At 29.4% G+C, this 12,296-nt stretch overlaps 1 protein-coding gene and 1 long non-coding RNA gene across 3 annotated transcripts; one reads left to right on the forward strand and one right to left on the reverse strand.

Annotated features, from left to right (window-relative positions):
- The first annotated feature begins 2,101 nt into the window (after positions 1–2,101).
- On the forward strand, positions 2,102–4,239 carry LOC120084199. 2 transcript variants are annotated; one of them, XR_005483588.1, is made up of 6 exons: positions 2,102–2,368; positions 2,446–2,507; positions 2,589–2,647; positions 3,043–3,090; positions 3,178–3,225; positions 3,368–4,239. It is a non-coding gene; the product is annotated as an uncharacterized LOC120084199 (long non-coding RNA). The 2 variants fall into 2 exon arrangements; XR_005483587.1 differs by having other exon boundaries at positions 2,446–2,503.
- Positions 4,240–4,475: 236 nt separating this feature from the next.
- LOC120083454 (protein PHLOEM PROTEIN 2-LIKE A9-like) lies at positions 4,476–6,275 on the reverse strand. Its single transcript, XM_039039223.1, has 3 exons — positions 6,144–6,275; positions 5,722–5,813; positions 4,476–5,087 (listed from the first exon to the last, which is right to left on the reverse strand). Exons 1-3 carry the CDS (start codon positions 6,207–6,209, stop codon positions 4,688–4,690), a joined length of 558 nt encoding a protein of 185 aa, XP_038895151.1. The 5' UTR covers positions 6,210–6,275; the 3' UTR covers positions 4,476–4,687.
- Between the last annotated feature and the right edge of the window lie 6,021 nt (positions 6,276–12,296).

Consider the following 12,296-nt stretch of genomic DNA (forward strand, 5'->3'; position numbering starts at 1 on the left):
AATATATATCTTCAATGTCATCGGAATCTAATTATTCTGTGCATTTAAAAAGCTTTAACTGAAGTCGGTAACCATGGGAATAAGATGGAGGGAGGAAAGTAAAATGTGGGAAAGGTTACACTTTTTCGGTGGAGAGTGATAAAGCATGACGCTTCAATGACACACATTGGATGTATTTCTTGTCATTGTAATCTTTTGTAAAAAGTTGGGTGTCAATTTCTATTTAATAACCCTTTTAGTAAGGATAAGATATTTTCGAACAAATGACAAAATTTGTGTGTAGTATGAGGTTAAAAAAAATTACTTTTGGACCGACCTCAACTTCTTGAAAGAAAAAATTTAGTTGACGAACTTTAATAAGTGTTGAAGAAAAATTTTTATCGTGTCTATTTTTATTACATAAAAACTTTTTATTTATAGATTAGATAAAAAATGATTTTTTTTATTAGTGTATTGATCAACATGTATAATTATTATTATTATTATTATTTCATTCGAGGATTAAATTGTAAATTTAGAAGCATAGAAACTAAATCATCATTGTCAACTAAAATTTAAGGACTAATGAAATTATTACTTTCATGAAAGTTTCAGGACCCAAAGTATTCTTTTAACTTTTAAGGGATTGTTTCAAGCATTTAGTTGAGCTCTAGAAGTTTGTATCTGGGGTGGAGAGATGAGTTATTAAGTGAGGGTATTTGGCTATGAAGCACAGACACAGATAAGGCCTCACGATATTTACAATCGGATACGACGATTCGTCAATTTCTAAAAAATTTGGATACTGATACTTTGAAGATACATTTTCTTTTTCTTTAAAAAATCTAGGATATAGATAAATTTAGCATACAAGTTAATAGCAATAACACAAAATAGAATACAAACACTGAATTNAAAAAAAAAAAAAAACAACAACAACAACTAAGATGTTGATGTACAATAGTTAATAAAATGCAATAGAAAAGTGACTCATATTGCGAAGAAGAATAAGAAGATTAGAGGGAGAAGTATGAAGATAAACAAAGAAATTATTTATTGAATTGTTGAAGATATCAAAATGGTTTATATTTTGGTGGATTTTGTGAGAACTCAAATGTGAAAATGGAGATTAAATGATTCTAGTCTAGGGTTTGGTTTTTTTCTTTTAGTTTTGAACTCAAGTAATGAGCTTTTTAAATAGGTTGCCTAATTTTATATTGGGAAAAATTAGATGAGTTGCTTGTTTTTTTTCTTTTAAAAAAATATACGTAGAAATAGATACATTAAATCGTGTGTCAGGCACGTATCTGAGAAGTATCTGGAAGTATCAGTATCTGATACGTGTCTGATACGGATTCTTTGCCTCACATGAAATATCTGTGCTTTATAGGTATCTGGTGTAATTTTTTGTAATATAAAAAAATATGTTTTTTTGTGATTATTTCTATTTACTTAAATTTTTATTTAGCCATTCAATTGAACACATATTTTCTCAAATTTTTTAACATTCAAATAAAATGTCAACTTTGAAGGGTCATTTGGATTGACTTGGAAAAAAAGTGTTTTTTAAAAAACTCATTTTTATTTAAACACTTTTGATTAAAAAAAAATTAAAATTAAAATACTTGAAAAGCTACTCATAGTGGTTGCAAAACACTCCAATTTCTTCTAAATGACTTATTTGAGGTAAAAAAAATACTATTGTTACATACCAATACAACAATTACAATTTATTTTCAAATTACTATTGAAATGTATGAGTATATATACACAAAAGAAACACTACAAGAAATCTCGGCTTTGATGTTGGTCGAAAAAAATTAAAAACGGATGTACAATGTCGGTTTCTAAACAAACAAAATACAGATCTTTAATGTCAGTTTTAAACTGACATTGTAAGGGTTCCTATAATGTCAGTTTATAACGGACATTGTAGGTGACCCTCTTTTTTTAATCCCAAGACAATTTTTTAATCTTGATTTTTTTTTCCTCCCTCCCCATTTTCATTTCCCTCTCAAATTTATTTATATTTTTAATTTAGGTTTTATTTTATTAAGAAAAGAAAGTCTCCCACTCCTTCTTTTTCCCTCTCTCTTCCTCTCTCACATTACCCGCACAACACCCTTCCCATTTGTGTGTTATTGCAACTCGACCAACACACCTACAGCCTACAACGACCGACAGTGGTACAACAACCACCAGCAAAATATGACGACGGTGCTTGCCCGTCGACGCATGCAGTACCGGTAACCATCCCCACACCCAATGCAACCTACAACCACGAACGGTGTTCACGAAGACCAACCCACGGCGTCGTGACCTTCGAAAACCGTGAAGTAGTTACCCACTGAACACAAGGCATACTAGCAGTAGCATTTTCCCCTATTCGGTGTGTTTTGACACTTATCCATTGAATTTCGACAACAAATTTGAAATATTCACTTCCTAACACCCCCAAATATGTAGGATTAAGTGAGTTTGGACACCAAGCAACGAGGTTTTGGGTCATTTTGGGTCTGATCCAGTGGGTATATCACTCTAAATTTCTTTTTGAAATAGTTTAAGGTTCTTTATATTGGTCTCTAACACTTGGAAGCTTTTAATTGTAGATTTGGAATGGTTTCAAGATTATTTGTACACCTTTTAGCATGGACGCAAGCCTATTTGGGTGAGTGTTAAGCGTTATAACTATGTTTAGAGCCTTTGGAACCAAGTTTAGATTGTGTAAATTAGCTTTTAACTCTTCGTTTTTCCTTGTTTGTAGTTTAGGCTTGATTTGAGGTGTTCAGATTTAGGTTTAAGGTTGCTCTAGATAAGTTTACTCGTTTTGAATACAATTTTAGATTCATCTAAGGTTGCAAACTCAATTTTAACCTTTGGAATTGTATTTCACTATATCAGGAATGAATACACTTTTGTTCTTTTGAACAACTATAATTTTCACCTTATTTGTATTTTGCTTTTCTAGCGGGTTAATGACTCTAAATTTCTTTTTGAACTAGCTGAAACTCCTTTAGATTTTTCTCTAATGCTTGGAAGCTTGTATTCATAATTTTGAAACAGATTCAGAACCGTTCGAACACTTTTCAGCAAGAGCCCAAGCCTCTTTTGGTGAGTTTGAGATTGAAGGACTCCATTTAAAGCTATCCCAATTAAATTTAGATGCTCTTTTAACTCTTGAATATGCTTTGTTTGTAGTCTAGGCTTGATTCGAAGTGTTCGGATTGGGATTCAAGGTCGTTGTAGGTAAGATTATTCATTCTAAACACTATTCGAGTTTTCGATTAAGGTTTCAAACTAAGTTCTAACATTAGGAATTTGAATTTATAATTTTAGGAATGTCTTAATGAAGTGTAGGTGATGATGTCTTATTTCTCTCAAAATATAGTGTAGGGTGACGGTCGTCAGAGCATGTCGCTGAAGTTGGTCATCGATGGTGTCTGTTTAGTGGAGTCATTGGAAACATTGAAGGGAGGAAGGGAGGAACAGGTACAGATAGTTTCTCAATAAATGTATAAATTTCAATAATGAATACTACTGAAATTGGTGGAATTGAGTTATTTAATACAGACTTATAAAGTTGATGGGCTAAACACTAAGTGAGTAAATTACTCAACTCAACTTAACTCAAGTCAATGCCCTAAACAACATCTTATAATTTAACATAACATTTAAATTAACATGTATATATTGTCAGAAATATGTCATAGACAATAACGACTAAATATTCAACAAAAAAAATATATATAAAAAGAAACAAAACCACTTATATTTGAAAAACTCAACAAACATGGTGCACAATTTTATTTTAACATTCTTTATGTTCTCTTCCTCGCACAACTGCATTAATAATATAAAGATCAATCTTTATTTATAGGATTTTGATGGATAATTCTAAGATTCACAACTGCCCCTTCTTATGACAGTTTTAATCTCTAGCTCTCATCATAAATACATAACATATAAATACTCATACTTAAATTCATGAACATCATATTTCATGAATGTATATCTAACTCTGTAATACATGAATTTATCAACTCGCATCCACTAATATACTAAATTCTTAAATCTATTTAATCAACTCTTGATTCATGTATAATTTATCTAGAATTAAAATATGTACCTTTTTTTCTTTAAAAAGTATGTTTAATCTTTAACTATATTCATATCTCAATTTAACTACGTTCACATCTCAATTTTATAAAAATATCGATGAAATATCGAATTCAATAAATTTATGAAAAACTATAAAAACAAAACAATAACAATAAATGAACAAAAAAAAGACAATAAATGAATATTTTAACACTTTTTCAAAAATCTAAAAAGCTTATTATTTAAATTACATTTATACTAATTATGTTTTGTCTGAAAATATTGATCGAAATGTCAAACATGTTGCTGAAATTCAGGATCCATATAGGACCAATATTAATATTTTCTATTTAAAAAGTTTATTTTGACCATTTAAAATTACTCTTAACGTGGATATAAAATAACATTGTCATTATGATAAACAATATATTAAGAAAAATATATTAAAGTATTACAAAGTTAAACATCTAATTTAATTGTTCAATTACAATATTATATTATAAAAAGTTTGTAACTAAAAATCCATTGAGTTCTAAAATGAGCCTTATATATAACATATATACTATCGATTTTAAAGTTAGAGATTTGATCCCACGTTCTATTTTTCGCTCTAGTTCCCAACCTTCTCCACAAATGTGTGGTGGATCTTGAGTCCTCCCTTCCACCTCCCGCTCCAAACCTCATACATTCCGAAGTAGAGACGAGTGTCTCCCGGCGAGCTCGATGGAGGTTTCACAGTGATAATGAGATCATCCTCCGGCATATTGAACTTATTCTGATCATCGGAGCCTTTGGTATCGAGAAACACCTTCTTGGACACGAATTTCCCAGCCTTCCCAATCTTGGCCATTATGTAAACTTCACACCCTTTCCATCCAAAAGCCGCGGCCGTCATGGAAAGGTTGAACCCAACTCTGTAGCTTTTTCCGACCTCCACATTGTCTGTCCAACATGTCACCTCTAACCATGACACTTGCAGCAACTCTGCACCCGTACTCGACTCCTTCTTCCTACAAAGTAATTAAATGAAGTAAGAGGGGCTGTAGGATATAAGATAAAGTTACAATGTAAGGATCTTTTTAAGCACAAAGTAAAGAGTTTATAAGACAAAACTTATTTCTTTCGGTTGTGAGACCTACAAATTTATTGGATCAAAGAAGGAGGTGGAGTTCACAACTCAACTCTCTCAATTTATACACATCTAATTCTTTGGGGAAACACCATTAATCTCCTGGATAATATAAGAAAAGATGGGAGACAAACATCTACTTAAGAATCATAAAAGCTATACAAATGAAAAAAAAGACGTTGCAAATATAGCATTCAGACCCAAAATATTGACATATATAGCATAATTCAAAAGAATTTATAAATATAGAAAAATTTAGATTTTAATTTCGAAGTCTATCATTGATAGACTATATCGCTAGGAGGGGTCTATCAATGATAAAACAGATCGCTTATAAGAGTCTATCACCAATAGATTTTGCCATTGCGATTATTTTAAAATATTGTTATACACAGTCATTATCTCTATAGGTACGACTCAATGCAATTATTTAAAAAAAATGCATGAGTTTGACCATGTTGATAAAACTATTTATAATGCTAATGAAAGAGAGAAATGAATATATGACGACTTACCGGTTGCAAGATTGACGGGGCAAACGCCAATAGCGTTTGTCGTTGCCCCATGTGATGGTGAAGCCTTTTGGATAAATTATTGTTTTTTGGTTCTGTCAAAATTTAAATAATTAATAATGTAAAATATTAATAAATAGGGGATTTTCAAAAACAGAACAATAAAAGAAATTATTTACACAAAATAATAAAAATTTAATCTTCTTTGATAGAGGCTAATAGAAACTGATAGAAATTTATCGGTGTCTATCAATAATGGGCTATCACTGAAGGCATTAATAAAAATCTATTAGTGTTCAGTATTTTTTTATTATTATTTTTGTAAATAGTTTGACATTTTGTCTATCACTGTAAAAATATCCAATTACGTACAAGATAATTATATTATTAATGAAGTTATAGATGATTAGAGGTTTTCAAATTACCTTGACCTTTTCAATTGCCTTTGGATCTCCATAGAAGTGAGGTGATGAATAGAAAAATCCAACCATTTTTGTGCTTGAGCGAACAAGTACAACTCTCTCTCAAAAATAATTGTGAGAGAAGAGATATGTGATGAAGCTTTTTATAGCTATTTGGGAACCTCGAGTATTATTATTATTATCATTATTCTTTTTGAGTTCATGGTGGAATAATTTTGAAAAAAATACAGGAATCTAGCGAATTCCAAAATATTATTAGATATAGCACAATATAGAAGAATTTGCAGACATAACAAAATTTGTATCACTATACAAAAGTCTATTAGCAATAGAATATAGATTTGGTTATATTTACAATTCTTAAGAAAAATTACAAAAAGACATAAAGACATGTGACCTAACTAAAAAAGCCAATAACTAGTACATGCTAAATTTAAGTTGTAATTAAGGTTGGTTTGGTAACTATTTCGGTTTTTTGTTTTTAGTTTTTGAAAATAAAGTTCATTTCCTCCATATTTCTTACAATTATTTGTATCTTTTTTAAATACGGTGGTTGAATTATTAACTAAATTTTAAAAAGAAAAATGAATTTTTATATATTTCAAATGACATATAGTTTATAGTTTTTATAGCTTTATAATTTCGATAACATGTATACTAATGGGTTTATGTTTAATATGTATATTTTTTTCATTCAGTCTACTATTTTAATTTTTTATATTATCATTAATATCCATAATACTAGTTTTTGGAATTTTAATGGATATTTAATTTTCTGATCATATCTACAAGTGAGAATTTTTTTTTACTACAATCTACTTAAGTGAGATTTTATTTATTTTATTTTTTTAATTTTTTTACAGTACACAAGTGAGAGTTAAGATTGTTAAAAAAATATAAATTAAACTATCAAACTTAAGGGTTTCAATAAAAAAAAATTGTAAATGAAAGGTCTCAAATTCACGTTAATTTTGTTTTAAGAACTAAGCTTGTTAATTAATATTCCTATATTATTTGTAAAACTTTAGGGACAAAAATGGGCGTTATTTTTCCATAGAATAAAATTTATTTTCAGTTTAAAAAACTATAAAGAAATTAACCTATTGTGATATTTTATACTTTACTCAATAGGATAATGGTTTTAAATAATAAAATTACTGAAAATATTTTCAAGTATAGCAAAATGGTATCGTGGTCTATCGCTCAATGATAGAACTCTAACACGGTCTATCACTTATAGACAACAATATTTTACTATATTTATAAACAAATTATCTTATTTTTCTTTATTTGAAAACAATCTCGTTCAATATTTGATTTTCGCTTTTCACTTATGAAAGAAATTGAAATATTCTTTCAAAGTCTAAAAAGGATAAATTTAGATTCTTTCTTTTTTTCCTCATTCCCTTTTCTGTTTTGCTGTTTTTATTTCCAGATTCTTTATTTCTTCTTTTTATAAGAAAAAAATATATTTTTTTTCAAAATTTCTTTTCATTCTCTTTAATTGCTTTTAGGCTTTCATTTCAATTCTATTGACTTTCAATGTATCACCTCAAATTAACTTTGATTTAATTTTAATTTTAATTTATTAAGTTTTTATGGGTTTCCAACTTTGACCCTTCTCTAATTTTCTATTGGTATCCATCCATTTCATTACTTTTAACATAAAATTAAAATTCATAACGGTTGAAGTACCCAATAAAGTAGTGAATTTAATTTAGGGGGAAATAAAAAGTAGATCTAACATAGATTTGGGTATTACATACGATATATTATGTTCATAAACTTTTATTCGTTTATGTCGAATGATTATTTTAATAAAGCTGAAATTTTATTTAATAAGTAGAGGGAATATTATTTAATAAAACTTAAATTTTATTTGATTTATAACTAATATATTATAATTAAAAGAGACGGTTGGTTTTGCTAAAAAAAAGAAAAAAGAAGAAAGAAAAAAGAAGAAAGAAGAAAGAAAAAAGAAAACAAAGCAAAAACAAAAACTTTTTGGAAGGTTCATAAACTTTATTCGTTTATATCAAAAGATTGGTTGACTTTTTCTTCCCAAGTGGCCGTTGTTTAATGAATATTATTTAATCTCTAAAAAAATAACAGAAAAAAAAAAAATTATCCGTAGTAGCCTCGAAGGTTTAGGAAGAGGAATTAGAGGGACCATTTACAAAAGTTTTTATTTTTAAGTAAAAATGTAGGTAGAAAACTAAGAGATTCGTGGTTTAAATTTTTTACATTAAATTCATATTAAAAAAATGTTTATAGTAGATTAAGGGAAAGTTGATATTCAAATTATCGATTGTAGGATCAACCTAGAACCAAACTATATTGATTGATTTTACTAGAAGAAAATTAAATTGATGTCAAATAAAAACAAAAGTATTATATTAGATTTTTTTACATTTTTTCTTCAATTTTTTTAATTTTTATTCTATTTTTGCTGTGAATTGGATTGTTTTGTTCAAACTGACCTGTTTCTCTAGATCCAAGCAGTTTTTGAAGAAAAACGTGCATGTATCATTATAATTTTTTTATGAATTTAAATCCGTAATTTACTCTTAATTTTTTTATCTAGAAATTACAAATATGACAATTTAATGTAAAATAATAGCAAATCTAACGCAAGGTAAAAATGTTTTACAAAAAGGACACAATTTAGTCTTATCAATTATTGATATACCTACTAATTAATAATAAACTAATCAATGATTAAGGTCTATCACTAACATACCTATCATTAACTAAGAAGTGTGATAGTCATATTAACATGTTATTGAATAGAGGTGACTTACAGTGTCTTGGGAGCTGCTTGAGATCTGGAGTTTTATCCAGGCAGTGGGGCCTAGGGTGAGGGGAGAGGATTATTGGGTTTGGGTGCCGGATGCTAGTGGTCGGTTTTCTATCGCTAGTGATTGGGAGAGTATATGTCCTCGTCGTCCTAGGGTGTCTTGGGCTGGTATTTTGTGGGCGGGGGTGGTATTCAGAGGGGGTGGTTAGCAGTGAGGGACAGGTTGGGTACGCGGTATTGGTTGAGGAGTTGGGGTATGTTGTCAAAGGAGGGTGCCTTCTGTGTAGGGGAGGTGTGGAGTCGTGGGATAATTTATTTTTTGAATGTGGGTTTGGGAGAGAGGTGTGGTCTAGTGTGTTGCGTCAGTTGGGTTCAACGCATCGGGTGGCTGGTTGGGATGTAAAGTTGAGTTGGTTGTGCCGAGTGGGGTCGGGTAAGGGGGTGCGTAGTAAGTTATTTCGTGTTTTCTGGTATGCTTCCATATACTACATCTGGCAGGAGCGTAATCGACAACTGCATGGAGGTCAACCGAGGTCGGTGTCTGCTCTGGTTCACCTTATGGTCTCTACGGTTCGTGCTCGTGTTACTTCTTAGCGGGTTGACCTTCTTAGTCTTATCTAGTGTGTGTACGAATGTTTTTTCTTTTGAGCTTTACATTGTTCTCTGTTTTGTTGTTGCCCTTAGTTTTGTGGGGTTTTGGGTTCTTTTCTTTGTCTTTCTCCTTGGTGGTTTGCAAGTTTGCATTTATGTGTTGGTTTTGTTCTTGTCTTATCCTGTTGGCTTTGTTGCCCTGTCTTTGCTTGTGCTTTGTTGCTTTGATGCCTTGATTCCGGGTTGTGGGATCCCCCTTGTTGTTGTATAATAATATCACTTATTCTAAAAAAAAGAACATGTTGAATATATATTGATATATCTATCATTGATGATTTTTTGCATGCTCGTGTTTGTTAGTATGTATGTTTACTATAGATATTCCACATCAATAAAGTCTAAATGTGGTATATAAGAACACTATTTTACTTCATTTTCTGTTAGGTAACTGGTTGCATGCGATTCTTTTCTGTTTAGGATGGAATTACACTGTCAATATTAATAAGAAAGATTAAAGGAATTAGCCTACTACATGACTTTTCACACAAATTTTGTAACATTTCATAACTAGGTTTCACTAACATTTTGTGACATTTTTAATATTTTGATAGATTCTCTCATCAATAATTTTTTAAATATTTAATTTAAGTTTTATTAACATTTTTAAATTTTAACTTTATTTTTGTTATTTATTAACTTCGGTTGATATTCGTTTAATGCATGACATTTCAAATTAATGTTTTCTTCATTTAAGAAATTTTGTTTACTTTTTTCCGTATTAACAGCTGAAAGTCGATCACCTGTCCATTAAAATATCAAGTATATGTCGAATATACTGGTAATATATCTAAAAAATATAAATATGCATCGCATATACCATGATTTATTTTATGGTGTATTTATAAATAGACTGTAAAATGTAAGTATACATCGCATATATTGTTCGGTATATAAGACAATATATTTTATAAATTGTCTTGTTCATACACTTACCAAAACACCCTAGTTTGTTTATAAGAAAAAAATCAAATATATTTTGTTATATCCTTCGAACGGTCAATTATGGTTTTCATTTATGAGGGCAATGATTTTTCAATTTTTGGAAAAATTTTCCTTGCTTTAGACTTTGAAACAAAAAAACCTTTTTGAAAAGTTCATAACCGCAGGAAACTTTTCTTTTTTAAATGTAAAAAAGAAAAAAAAAAACAAAATCTAATCAAATAAAACCTAATCTTCTTTTGGTGTTAATATATATATATATTAAAAATAACTTAATGGTAGGAAGAATTGAAAAGGTAAATTGGATAAGACTTTTGTCTAAAATAATAGACTATTAAGCTATTCTTGTTAAAAGAAAAAGAAAAGTTGAGATAATTGTGTATTTTTAGATTTATTTATTTAGATTATATGTGTAGAAAACCTGCATAATAAATTAAAATAAAATTACTATGCCAATAATTCTACAATAGTTTCGGCTTAGATGCCATTTGACAATTTGTAAACGATGATAAATGGAGGTTATGAAAAATGCATCTCATTTGATCTTTTTTTCTTTTTTCTTTTTTTTTTTTTGTAAAAACGAAAGAGAAAAAAAAAATGGATGTTCGGATTAATGGAAAATCATAAATGAAAGAACAAGAATGGGTGTGTAACCGAAAAGAGGAAGAGGATAACATAACATGCTATACATCTTTCCAAAATCACAATGATTTTTTTTTTATTATTATTTTTTTTTTACAAACATCAAACGTCAAAGATTAAAATGAATCTTATAGATATTTGGGATATAATTAAAGGCAATCCTATAGCTTAAAGTACTCTTTTTCTTTTTCTTTTTTTGGGATAATTTAACCTATATTAAAAAATACTTAGAAAAATTACCCATTTCATTTGTTAGGGCTAAATTGAAATTAAACGCAAAACTTAAAAGACTAAGAGTGTAACATTTTAAAACCTAGTGAAGTTGAAAATAAGACCCAAAAAAAATATTTTTTTTCATACTTTAGTTAAAACTTTGGTTTTTCCAAGATGGGATTCCCAAATATATCCCCTCATGATAGTACCTTTTTTGGATTCATCTTTCTTTATTGAATCTCAATGTCTTTTAATTGGATTGAATACCCATTTGGGCTTTATGGACTTTGATACTTTGTTTGATAGCATGACTTCCATCTCAAAACCAATTGGGTAGGGGAAGAGTAGCTCATCAATCTTATGAAAAACGTGATGTCCCTCAGTTTTTCCAATGTGGATTCTCAATATTCCCCCTAAGATGGTATCACTTTTGAGTCAATCAATGATTTAAGATGGTACCATAGTAGGTAGTCTAGAGAGGTTTTGTGTTCAAGTCCCTACAACGTTATTTCCTCTCCCATTTAATATTGATTTCTACTTGTTGGGTCTTATTTATATATTTTAAGCCCACAAGTGAATGAGAATGTTAGTCATATATAATTAAATTTAACTTTACCCGCTAACTTAAATCTTTTGATCAATAGATGATTTAAGAAAATGAAGATAACTCAACTGGTATCAAATATGTACCCTAAGTTTGAGGTTTGCTCACTCCTCCCATTATTATCAAGGAAATAAATAAATAAAAACAAAACCGAGTAGCAAAAGAAAAGAATAACGTACAAAAAGATGGTGGGAATGGAACAAGCCATTCCATGGCTAATTCCATATTTTCCATAGAAAGAAAAAGCAAAGAAGAGAAAACTAGTATTTATTTGGGGGTACTTGAGAAACAATCTTTAAATATTTTAAGG

The sequence above is a fragment of the Benincasa hispida genome, chromosome 8 (assembly GCF_009727055.1).
Source record: "Benincasa hispida cultivar B227 chromosome 8, ASM972705v1, whole genome shotgun sequence".
Taxonomy (NCBI): Eukaryota; Viridiplantae; Streptophyta; class Magnoliopsida; order Cucurbitales; family Cucurbitaceae; genus Benincasa; species Benincasa hispida.

Coding starts and splice junctions, on each gene's coding strand:
- LOC120083454 (XM_039039223.1), bottom strand. CDS start 6,209: ATGGTTGGATTTTTCTATTCATCACCTCACTTCTATGGAGATCCAAAG. Junction 5,814..6,143: donor AGGCAATTGAAAAGGTCAAG/GTAATTTGAAAA, acceptor AAATTTTGACAG/AACCAAAAAACAATAATTTA. Junction 5,088..5,721: donor CCCCGTCAATCTTGCAACCG/GTAAGTCGTCAT, acceptor ATTACTTTGTAG/GAAGAAGGAGTCGAGTACGG.